This window comes from Phacochoerus africanus, chromosome 11 (assembly GCF_016906955.1).
Source record: "Phacochoerus africanus isolate WHEZ1 chromosome 11, ROS_Pafr_v1, whole genome shotgun sequence".
NCBI classification, from domain to species: Eukaryota; Metazoa; Chordata; class Mammalia; order Artiodactyla; family Suidae; genus Phacochoerus; species Phacochoerus africanus.
The window spans coordinates 74960825-74973587 of record NC_062554.1 but is presented as its reverse complement, the minus strand read 5'-3'; the positions used below and the strand labels follow the sequence as shown (position 1 = coordinate 74973587).

Below are 12763 nucleotides of genomic sequence, written 5' to 3'. Positions count from 1 at the left end.
AAAAAAAAAAGTCTACAAATGACAAAATGCTGGAGAGGGTGTGGAGAAAAGGAAACCCTCCTACACTGCTAGTGGGAATATAAGTTGGTACAACCACTAGGAAAGACAGTATGGAGGTTCCTCAGAAAACTAAGGATAGAGTTACCATTTGGTCTAGCATTCCCATTGCTGGGCATATATCTGGATACAACTGTAATTCAAAAAGATACATGCACCCTTATGTTCACAGCAACACTATTCACAATAGCCAAGAGATGGAAACAACTTAAATGTCCATTGACAGTGAATGAATTAAGAAGATAAGGTACAACGGAATGTGATACAATGGAATACTATTCACCAATAAAAAAGAATGAAATAATGCCATTTACAACAACATGGATGCAACTGGAGATTATCATACTAAGTGAAATTAAGTCACAAATAGAAAGACAAATACCATATGATATCGCTTATCTGTGGAATCTAAAATACGGCACAAATGAACCTATCAACAAAACAGAAACAGACTCACAGACATGGATAACAGACTGGCTGCCAAGGGGAATGGAGGAGGGAGTGGGATGGACTGGGAATTTGGGGTTAATAGATGCCAACTATTACATTTAGAATGGATAAACAACAGGGTCCTACTGTTTAGTACAGGGAACTATATCCAATCTCCTCAGATAGACATGACAGAGAAGAATATAAAAAAAGAATTATGTGTGTGTGTGTGTATATATATATATATATATATATATATATATATATATATATATATATATCTCAGTCACTTTGCTGAACAGCAGAAATTGGCACAACATTGTAAATAAGCTATACCTCAATAAAAAAAAAATTAAAGACTGAAAGCTGGCAAGGCAGTCTCTCTGCTTCCAGCTTCCTGGGCCAAAACAGAAAAAGAAGTTCCTGCAGCTTGATTTAATAAGAATCAGTGTCTAGCTCAAGCCTTGATCGTCAGACCAGTCATACCCAATTGGCATAAAAGAGGTATTTCTGAGTGTCTGTATTTCATTTCAGCATGCACATTTAAACTCCTTATGCCTTTTCCTAGGGACACAAAACAGCACTTGTCTGATTCATATAATCTGCATCTTGTATGTCAGGGTTTAATTCTACCTTTGTATCACATGTATTCTTTAATTATCTGCAATTGTATACTTCAAAATGTGTATCACCATCTATACAACAATGGTTAAGGTTTCCTCTTTTGGGTTTCTCCATTCTGCCATTCACCTGACACTGCCTTTGAAAACTGGATCTTACATTATTTAGCACGTCCTTGTCTAGAGAGTTTGTTCTTCAATTACTAAGCACCTATTACGTCCCCTCATTTTGTCACTCTGGGAACTCATATTGAATATGTGGCCCTAGTTGTCAATGAATTTTTTATTCATTCATCCTCTTCTCTTTTCTGACATCTATGGGGTATGAGTAACTACCCCTTGCCACATCTAAGAGAAAAGCTTAGAAAATGACATTTTTTAAATCAGGCTATAAGGAAGTTACCCTCCCTTTAATTAAAAAAAGTACTCAGGTCAAATTCTAACACTTCTCTGGCCATAAAATACCTTGGAAATTTTATTAATTTATTTTTGCTTTTTAGGGCCACACCCATGGCATACGGAAGTTCCCAGACTAGGGACTGAATTAGAGCAGTAGCTGCTGGCCTATGCCACAGCCACAGTGACGCAAATCCAAGCTGCATCTGTGACCTACACCACAGCTTACAGAAACGCTGGATCCTTAACTCACTGAGCGAGCCCAGGTATCGAACCCGCAGCATTCACATGAATACTAGTGGGGTTCATTACTGCCGAGCCACAATTGGAACTCTGGAAAAACCATTTAAATTAATTTCTATATTTTGTGTCCATAGCTGTTTTGTCATACAATTTTTTTTCTTTTCTTTTGGCCACCCGGTGGCATATTGAGCTCCTGGGCCAGGGATCAGATACAAGCAGCAGTTGCGACCTACACCTAAGCTGAGGCAACACCAGATCCTTAACCCACTGTGCAGGGCCAGGGAGCGAACCTGCGTCCCAGTGCTTCAGAGACACCTGTTGCACCACAGCAGGAACTCCCTGTAGCTGTTTTGTCAGTTCGGATTTCAGACCACAATCTGAACTGGGGAGGGTCAGCAATGGATGGGAGAATAAATCAAGTTTACTGCAATAAACCTCACAGTTCCACTAGAAACTGGAGCACGTCTTTCAAGGAGCTCTCCTGCCTTCCTGTCTGCTCTCCTCACCAGCTGCCCACAGCTCTCCAGTGTTCCCATCACACACAGGGAGGGAGGGGGTCATGAGGTCGGCAGGAACCTCACCCAGAACCAAATGCTGGATGGCTCAAGCTGTACCTCCAGCCCCATCTGTAACCTTTATAGAATCTTAATGAGAAGGGAAGCCACGCATGGGGAAAAAGTCAGCTGAGGATTTTAAACACAGACACAAATGAGGTTAGCCAGTATCAACCCCACTTCATATACTACTTTCTGCCCTGAATTCAGGAGGGTTTCAGGTCTATGTCAGTTTCAGGTCATCGTCAGATAAACCTTAAAAAGTGAATGTCAAAAAGACAAAAAAAAAAAAAAAAGAGAGAGAGAGAGAGAATGCCAAGAACAAAGAAACCAAATCGGTGTGTGGTGGGGGCGGGGAAGTAAAAATAAAAACCTCTGAACCACGCCAACCCTCTAAATATAGCTTTTCCACTTACCTCAATGCAGATAGTTCTAAGATATATATTTCTGATTCTATTCATTCTGTTTAAAAGAGAAAGACCACACCAGGGTAAGCAATACAGGGTGGTCAGATACATAATGTAATGACAGTGTGTGGAAGCCACTACAGAAGACGGCAGGAGAGCTGCCAGATGGTGTGGTGGGGCTGAGAGGCTGATTTCTATGCAGAGTCCACCGATATTTTCCAAGTACGGATAGCTCTTATTGAAATCAAAATAGAAAATGTAGGACTAGAGTCCACACTAAAAATTCAGTTTAGCAAAGACAGGAAACTGCCCATGAAAACAGAAGGTATTTGGCCTTGCAATTCTCAAAGAGAGAAAGGAGCCTTCCTCTGGCAATTTTTTTATGATTACGCTAAAAGCTTGTCAGCCTTTGCAAAGGAACATCGAACTGTATGGGTGTCTAGTGCATTTGTTTTTAAGTGCCTGAAACGATGCTCTTCTGAGTCATTGATTTGTTTGCAACTATACGCTTGTGAAAAATATGAACAGCTGAGATTAGCAAGAAATGGCTAGCTAACGCGATTACTCCAAAATGATAAAAAGTATAATCATCCTGAGGCACATGTAGCTCCTCCCCACCCCCAATCCTCTCTCTTACTACAGACACTGTCTAATTTTGACAGAATGGGGAATGTGGAAGCACATTCAATCTACCTGATTTCAGTGAGATTGTGTCTGCAAAGGCCCCGTGGTAGTAAGCTTTCCCAAAGGTCAGAAAAGATGTCAGAGCAAAGGGAGAGGTCAGTGAGGGGCAGTTTTGGCTTTTTTCATGTGTATTTAATTCTGTGGGCTCTCCAAACTCCCCCCAGAATTAAAGCTGGAAGACGGCAAGGCTAGCCACTTCTCGGACCACATTCTAACCAATGTCTTCTAAGTGGCAGGCTGACAAAAATACACTTTGAATGAAGTGCATGGCCTTTGCTATTAAGCCCCACGTTGACCCATCACTGCAGAGTACAGCCTGGGAGACAATGTGAGGCAGGTGGTAGAATGAGCCCCTTTTCCAGGGTTGGTTCTACCACCCACCAGGAGACCCTTCAAGTGTGCAGTCTTTCAAATGGAAAAGGAGAACAACAACATCTTTCCTGTTTTAAGGAGCAATGAGATCATGAAGGCAGAGAGCTGCGAAAATGTAAAGTCACTGGAATACTACTCAGCCATAAAGAACGAAATAATGCCATTTGTAGCAACATGGATGGAACTAGAGATGCTCATACTAAAGTCAGAAGGAGAAAGATACCATATGATAATCTGGAATCTAATATATGGCAGAAATAAACCTATCTACAGAAAAGAAACAAACTCAAGGACTTGAACAGCAGACTTATGGTTGCTAAGAGGGAGGTGGAGGGACTGGGAGTTTGGGGTAAGTAGATACGAACTATTACATTTGGAGTGGATAAGCAATGAGATCCTGCTGTACAATAGCACAGAGAACTATATCTAGTCACTTGTGATAAAACATGATGGAGATAATGTGAAAAAAGGAATGTATATGAATATATGACTGGATCACTTTGCTATGCAGCAGAAATTGACAGAACATTATAAATCAACTATAAATTTTTTTTAAAAAATGTAAAGTCTAGACAATGTAGTTATCACCATAGTAATTAGACTTAGTGCATGATGACCAAACTGCCCTTCTTTTCCCTCCAACTCACTTCCATACACTAATTCATTGACATATTCCCTGGCTGCCCAAGTTATGCCTACTTTGGTCTCCCAAAAGCTCGAGGACACCCAATATTAAGGTACTTTTGTTTTCTTTTGGTTGCCACTGATATTTACCTGGTGGTTCTCCAAACTTCATGGAGATCAACTATGGCAAGGTGTGTCGCTATCCCAAAATAAACAGTGCTCGCTGAAGCACGCTGTGTCATGTTCAATGTGGTCTTCAGCCCAGCCTCAGAAAAACAACCCTGGGTCTCCTAAACATGCCTAGAAGCAGACGCCAGCGACGTATTCGCTGGAGGAAATAAGTGTATGGGGGGGTGGGGCGTGGAGGGCTCCACCTCCTCCACGTGGAGGTGAAGTGGGAAGGGGTAGGGAGTTGGTAGGAAATTTCTCAAATAGGATCAGGTGGGAGGGCATCAGAGTGATAAAGCCAGGAAATGGCACTCTAGTTTGGGCCAAGAGGAAAAGGGAATGGTGGGAACACTTCTAAATAAAGAAGCCAACTAGTTTCATCACCTATCACCCCCTTTCTTCTTTGTTCCCCTCTTCTCTACATTTCAGAGGCTTTTAACTATTATAGCATATTCAAATCACTTGGGAGCTTTTAAAAATGAACAGACTGCACCCTAGACTAATTAAATCAGAATCTCTGGGTGAAACACAGGTACCTGTAGGTCTTGAAGCCATGCAAGTGATTGCAATGGTCAGCTAAGATGAAAAACACATCTGTTCCATTTTTTCTCTATTCGGGCTTCCCCCCGCCACTTCCACGCCACACACCTGCATGGTGTTACCTTGCTGATTCCCCAACTACTGAAGCATGAGGGCTTTGGAGCAACAACGAGCTGACTAGAAACCAGGCGTTGTCATTTACAAGCACCTGCCCAGGTGCATGGCTTCTCTGAGCCACAGTTTCTCATCTGGAGGGTAACAGGAGCTTATGACAATGGATGTAAAGAGGGGATTCTCAATATGTTAGTATCTTTTTATTTTCGTAGATTCAATGTCACAGAGACGTTTCCCGTGTCCTCAAAGTATTTTTTTAGTCTCGCCTCTTAGGAAAGCTCCCATTCATCCAATGTCTACTAATTTCAAAGTTGATCACTCCTAGGTATATTCGCTTATTAGCCCGAAGTGGTCTGAAATTAGTAGGACTTTAGGAGTTGTGAAAGGTATTAGTTTCCTGGATTGCTCTGAGATGAAATTCAGGTGTGATAGTTAATTTTATGTGCCTACTTGGCTGGGCTATAGTACCTAGTTTTTGGTCAAGTACAAGTCTAAATGTTGGTGTGAAGGTATTTTTTAAATGTGATTAACATTTAAACCAGTAGACTAAAGCAAATTATCTGGCACAATGTGGGTGGGCCCCATTCAATCAGTTGAAGGGCTTAAGAGTAAAGACGGTTTCCTGAAGAAGTACCAATTCTAAATCTTTCTGTCTCCTTCTATTTCTCTCTGTTCCTCTCTGTGTGGATCTCTCTTTGTATATATAATCCATCCTATTAGTTCTCTGTGTGTGTGTATATACTAGTTCTATTTCTTTGAGAATTTTGACTAATACTCCAAGAGTCCTCAGCAGGGCTTCATAATTACTTTTGCTGTGCCCACTTCTCCCATTTCTTCCTCTCTGGAGAGGGATCAAAGCTCTTTCCTTTCCTGACTTCCCACAGCTGGGGATACATTTTGCCCCCTACAGTTAGATACATTTAAGAGAAATAATTTAATAAGAGAAACTAGGTTTTCCAGTGGTATTCAGTAATTTAGGTTTTCATAGGATTTTCTAAATGGCCCTTTCATGATATTAAAGGTCATTTATATGAACTACTTATCATTTACATCTGAGTAGCCCAATCATGATCTCCAATATCTTTAAACGTGTGTGGTTAAATTGAGTAGCTTTGACCTTGTATTCAGAATCTCAGTGTCTTTATGGTCTTTTGCAGATGTTACGTAATCAACCCCAACGTTTAAAGTTTAGAATTCTCCTTTTCCTCAGTGAGAATGCTGGGTAGAGTTTAGAACGCTCACCTGCTTCTAGTCACCAGATGAAATGAGGATAATGGTAGACATTTGGGGAATACAGAGATATTATAGTCAGCGCCTTTTGGTAGGACATTCAGAGCACTTCTGACTTTTTTTTTTTTTTTTTAATCAAGAGTGCATCTTCTTCTAAAACACATATAATGGATCATTTAAAGGGGAAACTAAAAATAAGATTAAATACATTTTGGTGAAGCCTTTAGTAAATGATTCGAAAGATAACAGGAGTGAAAGAGAGGAATGTTCTTTCTAGTCAATACTGATATTAACTATTGTGTGATAAAACAGGTAATCTGAAAATTCCAGTTAATTCCACAGGCTTTTGGAACTTGCATCTTCACTCAGCATGATTACCTTCCTACTGACTTGTTACTATGCAATGTTGTGAAAATTAAGCACACTATCAAATTGTTATTGTCATAGGCAACCTATAGTCAGTTAATAAGAATATTTAAATTACGATAAATGTTACATACATCAACTGAAATATAGTATGCTACCGCTTTAATTTTTAAAAATTTAATATATGCTTTAAACAGAATCAAAATAGTTTGAATGGCACTATTTTTCCAAAAAATGTGCTTCTGCTTATCCCATTATCCTTTTAGTATTTTCTTGGTAATTCAACAAAACTCTTTAAATGGAAAAAAATTAGGATTTTGTGCTTCTATGTTTACAGAAAGTACATATCAGACTGACAAATTTGATAATCTAAAAAAGAAAGAAAAAGAAAAAAATGTTCTCATTTCAAAGGTTCAAAAAATAAAGGTTATTTACTAGGCAGACCTAGACTTCTTGTTGTTTTTAAGATAGCAAATTAGAAAAACATGGCCAGAGTTAGAGGTTACTCAATCAGGTTGATGCCGAGACTTTTATTCCAGCAGCTCTTGTTCCCCAAATTATATCTGATAATGTTTTAAGTCTAAACATGTTTTAGTTCAAAAAGATACTCAGCTCTTAGATACAAAATGGCACTAAGCTTCCAAATATTACCAGGTTTATCCACCCTATTCAACTGATATATTTGTTTTCAGAGCAAGCTGCCACTTAGGATCTCTGAACTGTAATATTTGAGGAGCTGAAACTTTGAGCTAGAATGTTTGTCTGCATTTTCTTGTGTGTAATCACAGGAGAAGTGCATTAATAAAGGGGTTCGTGTATTGGCCACTACCAAGGCTTCTGTAAAGTCGTGGCAACAGAGACAAGCTGAGTGTGTGCAAATGTGACATAATTTCAGCCTGTATTGTGCTGAATGGAAGAGAAGACCAATGTGTCAGCAGACCCAAGGAGTAAAATATCCCAAACTAGTTGCAAACTGCAAAGAGTATTTAGATTTCTCAACAATTCAAGAAGGATAGTGATAACTTTCCCCTAAATTGCTTACCAAAAGTATTATTATCTGTATAGCAAGATGGTGCCCGTAAACTGAAAACTGGCAAAATCCCATTGAACTGCATTTCAGAGAAATGAGGGAACTTAAAATGGTACTGCTCTGAGGAAGTCCACGTGGGTGGGCAAGCATGTGTTGCTGCTCAGCAGAGGAAGTGGTACACCAGGATTTCTTCCTAAGTGCGAGGTCTTTATAAACTCATCCTCATGGGGGCTGTTTTAAATAGAAAGAAAATGACACACAGTCCCTGACCAGGCTTCCTAACTGTTTGGAGAGGATTGCCACTTTCCCAAAACATTAGGTTACTGTGAGGGAATTTTCCAAAATTGTCAACAATTCCGTTTTTAAACTGAGTTCTTTCTCTCCACATAAGACAGATGTAAGGCGGCACGAACTATATTTGGTCTACTAGGAGATGTAAGTTATTTTTACAGTGCTGACTCCTACCTGACAGTGGAAGACATATTCTGGTGTGGTTTTCTTAAACTTCATGTTCCAAACCAAGGCCACGCCATCTGGTTCATGGGGAGCATCTTCATTGTTGTTGTAGGAAGCAACCATCAGCTCAGGGTACTGAAGAGGAAAGGTCACAAGGATGGATTATGCCAGGATGGCAACACAAAGAAAACATTCTTACTCCTACAGACACATGCACATTACATACTTTAAATGGCAGTTTCTTTTTAAGTTGTGGCATACTTAATACTGACTTTAATGCCTCGACCCACTCAACCTGTTTTCTATCCTCAACATTCCATGTATGTTTAGCATAGTCACCAGTAATTACAGCTGCACATACTGCTAACCCTCTGTGTCACCTCATATTTGGGTCCCTTTTTTCTTCTATGCTGATTTCCATTACATCTTTCTCTCCTGATTTTCTTCCTAATCACTCTTATTAGTCCCTACAGGTTCTCCTTCTATTACCTCTATTCCGAGGGGGGCTATTTTCTGCCCTCTTTTTTGTCTCTGTCTACACATTCTCCCTGGGTGATCTCATCAACAGCTTTCATAGGCATTAATATACTGACAATAATCAAATCGGTATCTCTAAGCTTGACCTCTCTCTGAAGTACAGATTTCACAGCTACTGGGGATTTCTCAAGGTTGTCCATAGACACATCAGATGCAATGCATAGAAAAACAAGCTTCTTGGAATTCCCATCATGGCTCAGTGGTAACAAACTCGACTAGTATCCATGAGGATGAGGGTTTGATCCCTGGCCTCGCTCAGTGGGTTAAGTATCTGGCATTGCCATGAGCTGGTCAAAGATGTGGCTTGGATCTGGCATTGCTGCGGCTGTGGTGTAGGCTGGCAGCTACAGCTCCAATTCAACCCCTAGCCTGGGAACTTCCATGTGCCATCAGTGTGGCCCTAAGAAGAAAAAAAATGAGAGAGAGAGAGAGAGAAAGAAAAAAAGCTTCTTACCTTCTACCAAAGCCTGCTGCTCTTCCAACAACCCCTCTTCCAACCTTCATCCTGCCACTGCCCTGCACTGACACTGCCCAGCTGTCCAGACCAGATACTTCACGTTCATTTTCACTCCTCCCTCTCTCTCATCCCCATATACTGTGTTTTATTCACTACTTCCTCAACACCTTTCAAACACGTTTTCTTTCGATCCTTAAAGTTAGAGCCTCCTAAATGAATTTCTTGTCTGGATGAAGACAACAACTTTTTAAATGGCTTCCCACTTTCAGGCTTGCCAGGTCCTCCCCTCCCCTACTCCATCCTCCATCCCTTGTCAATGTGACTTTACAAAATATACATTTGGCTAAGTAACTCCTCTGCTTAAAATACTTTAGTGGCTCATCATTACTTTCAACATAAAATCCAGGTCATATAGGATCCTTTAGGATCCATCATCTTCTACCTCCTCAACTTAATCTCATATAATGTCCTTTCAACCCCACCCTATGACCCAGCCTCACTGGGGTAGTTCTAAGGTTCGAAGGTGCAACCTCTGTACCTTTGAGTGTGATACTCACTCTCACTGGAACATCTGTTCTGTGTTGGTTACATCACTAACTGATTTGTTAAGACACAGTGCAGGCATCACATCCTCCAGACAATCTTAACTAACCATCCACCACCCCTCTTTGTCTCACATCACCTCCTTTAGCATTATGTGTGTTCCCCTATTAAGGCGCCTGCCAAACTGCATTATGGTTTTTCTCAGTCAAGGTTTATTACCAGAGTGTATGCTCTTTGAGTGTAGGGACTTGTTTTTATTGACCTTTGAATCTAGGGTCTGGTGAGTCGTAGTACAATAAATTTGTGCCAAAATCTGCTGGATTATAGATGCTCTTTTTTATGTTATCAACCCTGTGCTCAGGAAAAGACCTTATCTTTAATCCTTTATTGTCAAATAACTCCAACAATTAAACACTTGAGTAAAAGAAATACAAATAGTAGACTAACAAAGAGGACTCTACAGCAAGAAGAAATACCTACTCATCATACATGAACTCTGTGCTGAGAGTTATTAGGTAAACTGAGGCTAAATCTCACAGGAATTCTTTATGAGCTAGAGTACACTGCATGAAAATATCACTCCTATAAGGTCGTCCCATTAAAAAATAGCATTGGGATTGTAGCAGATCATATCACTCTTTGCTCACAGGTAATTTAAGTTTTTCTTTCTTACTATGCTGCATTTATGTAACATACAAGTGTCCTCATAAATTTGAACATTAACTTTTTTTGTCTATTGAAAGTAATGACACCTAGGTCTTCTATGTGACATTATTCATTCTTTGAGCTCCTTCAACTTAAGAAAGCTGCAGAGAGCTACAAGTTGCCTGTTGGTGCAGAGGCAGTAGAAGCCTACAATGACACACATGCATGTGGCCAGCAGGGGAAGTAATCATTCTTTATTAGAAAACACTCCTCAATGGATAAATCAAAGGCCTATTAAGAAAGGCCTTTGATTCAAAGCCCATTCAGAGAAACTAACATCCAGATAAACACAGAAGCCTCCATCTGAAGTTTAACTATGTCACATGTGAAAAGGCAACTCTGTAAACATCAACACCACTACCATAGTGGCCAGTGGGCAGCCAGATGTGTCTAGAAGTCTATCCCACAGCTTCACATCTGGGTCTCATCGCTGGCTCCCACTTGCAGTTTTTCTTTTTTTCAAATATTTTAAGTGATTGGGTTTAAAATTCCTTTAGAAAACAAGGAGAGTTTTAGTAAAATACCAGTGAAATGCCTTGGGTATAATTTCTGTAACTGGGATCAGAAGGCCTAAAGATACTGATTAACTCTTATCTCATGAAAGTGTCTATGATTTCAAAGTCTCCTCCAGTATGTTTGTTTGAACATGACTAATCACATTTTCTTATTCTCCAATAAAAAGCCGTAAATCTCTGCACAATTCTTTAAACTTCGAACGTTAAAACTATTTTTTTAAAAAGAATATTGAACTACTAGGAATTTTGTGCTTACTCACTGGGCTGAATTATCTAACATTTAACCTAGGAGAATTTTACCCAGAAATTACCAGGTCTGCTCTCAAGCTGTTTGTTCTTATAAAGAAATAAAATCTGACATTTATTGGAGAGGAAGGAACCAACATGTTTTAAGTGCCCATTATGTGCCAGATATTGAGCTGGGTGATATGTCAACTCATCTGGTCCTTGCTATTCTCTGAAGTATACTCTACAGATGAAGAAGCCAAGGGTCCCTGGGAAAGGATATTATGCCAAGTTAAGTTGCTAATAAATGATAAAGTGTGACCCTGCTTGAAGTCTGTCTGGTTTCAAAGACCACGGCCCTTCCAGCCCACTGGGGCACACGGCAACTGCCCTCTCTGCATACATAGGGCACTGGTGTTGGGTAGAGCGTGGGACAAGAATATCAACAATAACATGCTTTGCTTTATAGGAACTCACTATTAAGTAGAGGGAGGTGAGACATATGTATGAATAACTACAACCCAAATATAAAAGCATGATATGTGCAAGGATGTAGATATAAATGAAGTTCTATCAAAGAACAGAAGCGAAAAGAACCTCTTTTGTTGGAATGGGATGTGGCAGAGAGAGAGAGACACTGGAAAGGACTTTTTCCTTTTTTTTTTTTTTTATGGCCACAGTGGCGGCATATGGAGGTTCCCAGGCTAGGGGATCAATCAGAGGTGCAGCTGCCAGCCTACACCACAGCCACAGCAACATGGGATTCAAGCCACATATGTGATCTTCACCACAGCTCATGGCAACACTGGATCCTTAACCCACTGAGCAAGGCCAGGGATCAAACTTGAGTCCTCATGGATGCTAGTCAGATTTGTTTTCACTAAGACACGACGGGAACTCCTAGAAAGGACTTCTGAGAAGACCGAGAGACTCCACTGGGCCCTGCCAAATAGGTTATTAGGAGAAAAGAGAGAGGAGAGTGTAGACAAGGGTGCAGATGGTGATGCAGATTCCTCTTGGATATTTGCCTGGTTCACAGTGATTGTCCCAACCTTTGGAGGTTATGTCAGCACAGGTGGTCTGACTTCCCAGGGCTAATTAATTCATTGCAGGGTTGATACTTGATACGGGTGGGCCAATCGCATTCTCTCACTTGGCTATTGTAAATTTTGAACTGAGACACAGAACCCAGGGACTGGCAAATGAGTCAGCATATGACAGCATCCTATTGGCAAAGCCTCTAAAGCTGCCCAGATTCAGTTCTTCATCTTTTCCAGGGATTCACTGAGTACCTTAGTGGCTTTTGAATAAATTTCCCTTCTTGCTTAAGGTAGCCAGGGGTCAAGTCTTCTTAACTTGCAGTGGAGAACACATTCACAGGAGACAACATATTAGAGCACAGGGCTGGGAGGCAGGTTATGTGAAGGGATGAAAATGAAGAAAGGGCTGGAGATTCCTCAGGGCATCCTCACAGATATCACGGAGTACAGG

At 40.5% G+C, this 12763-nt stretch overlaps 1 protein-coding gene across 2 annotated transcripts in view; it reads right to left on the bottom strand.

Annotated features, from left to right (window-relative positions):
* DYNC1I1 (dynein cytoplasmic 1 intermediate chain 1) overlaps positions 1-12763 on the bottom strand; it is a 353847-nt gene that overhangs the window by 112794 nt on the left and 228290 nt on the right. For both annotated transcript variants that reach the window (XM_047752950.1, XM_047752951.1), the window contains one exon: positions 8300-8425. In XM_047752950.1, coding sequence (XP_047608906.1) covers positions 8300-8425 — 126 coding nt within the window. The remainder of the gene's footprint in view (positions 1-8299; positions 8426-12763) is intronic.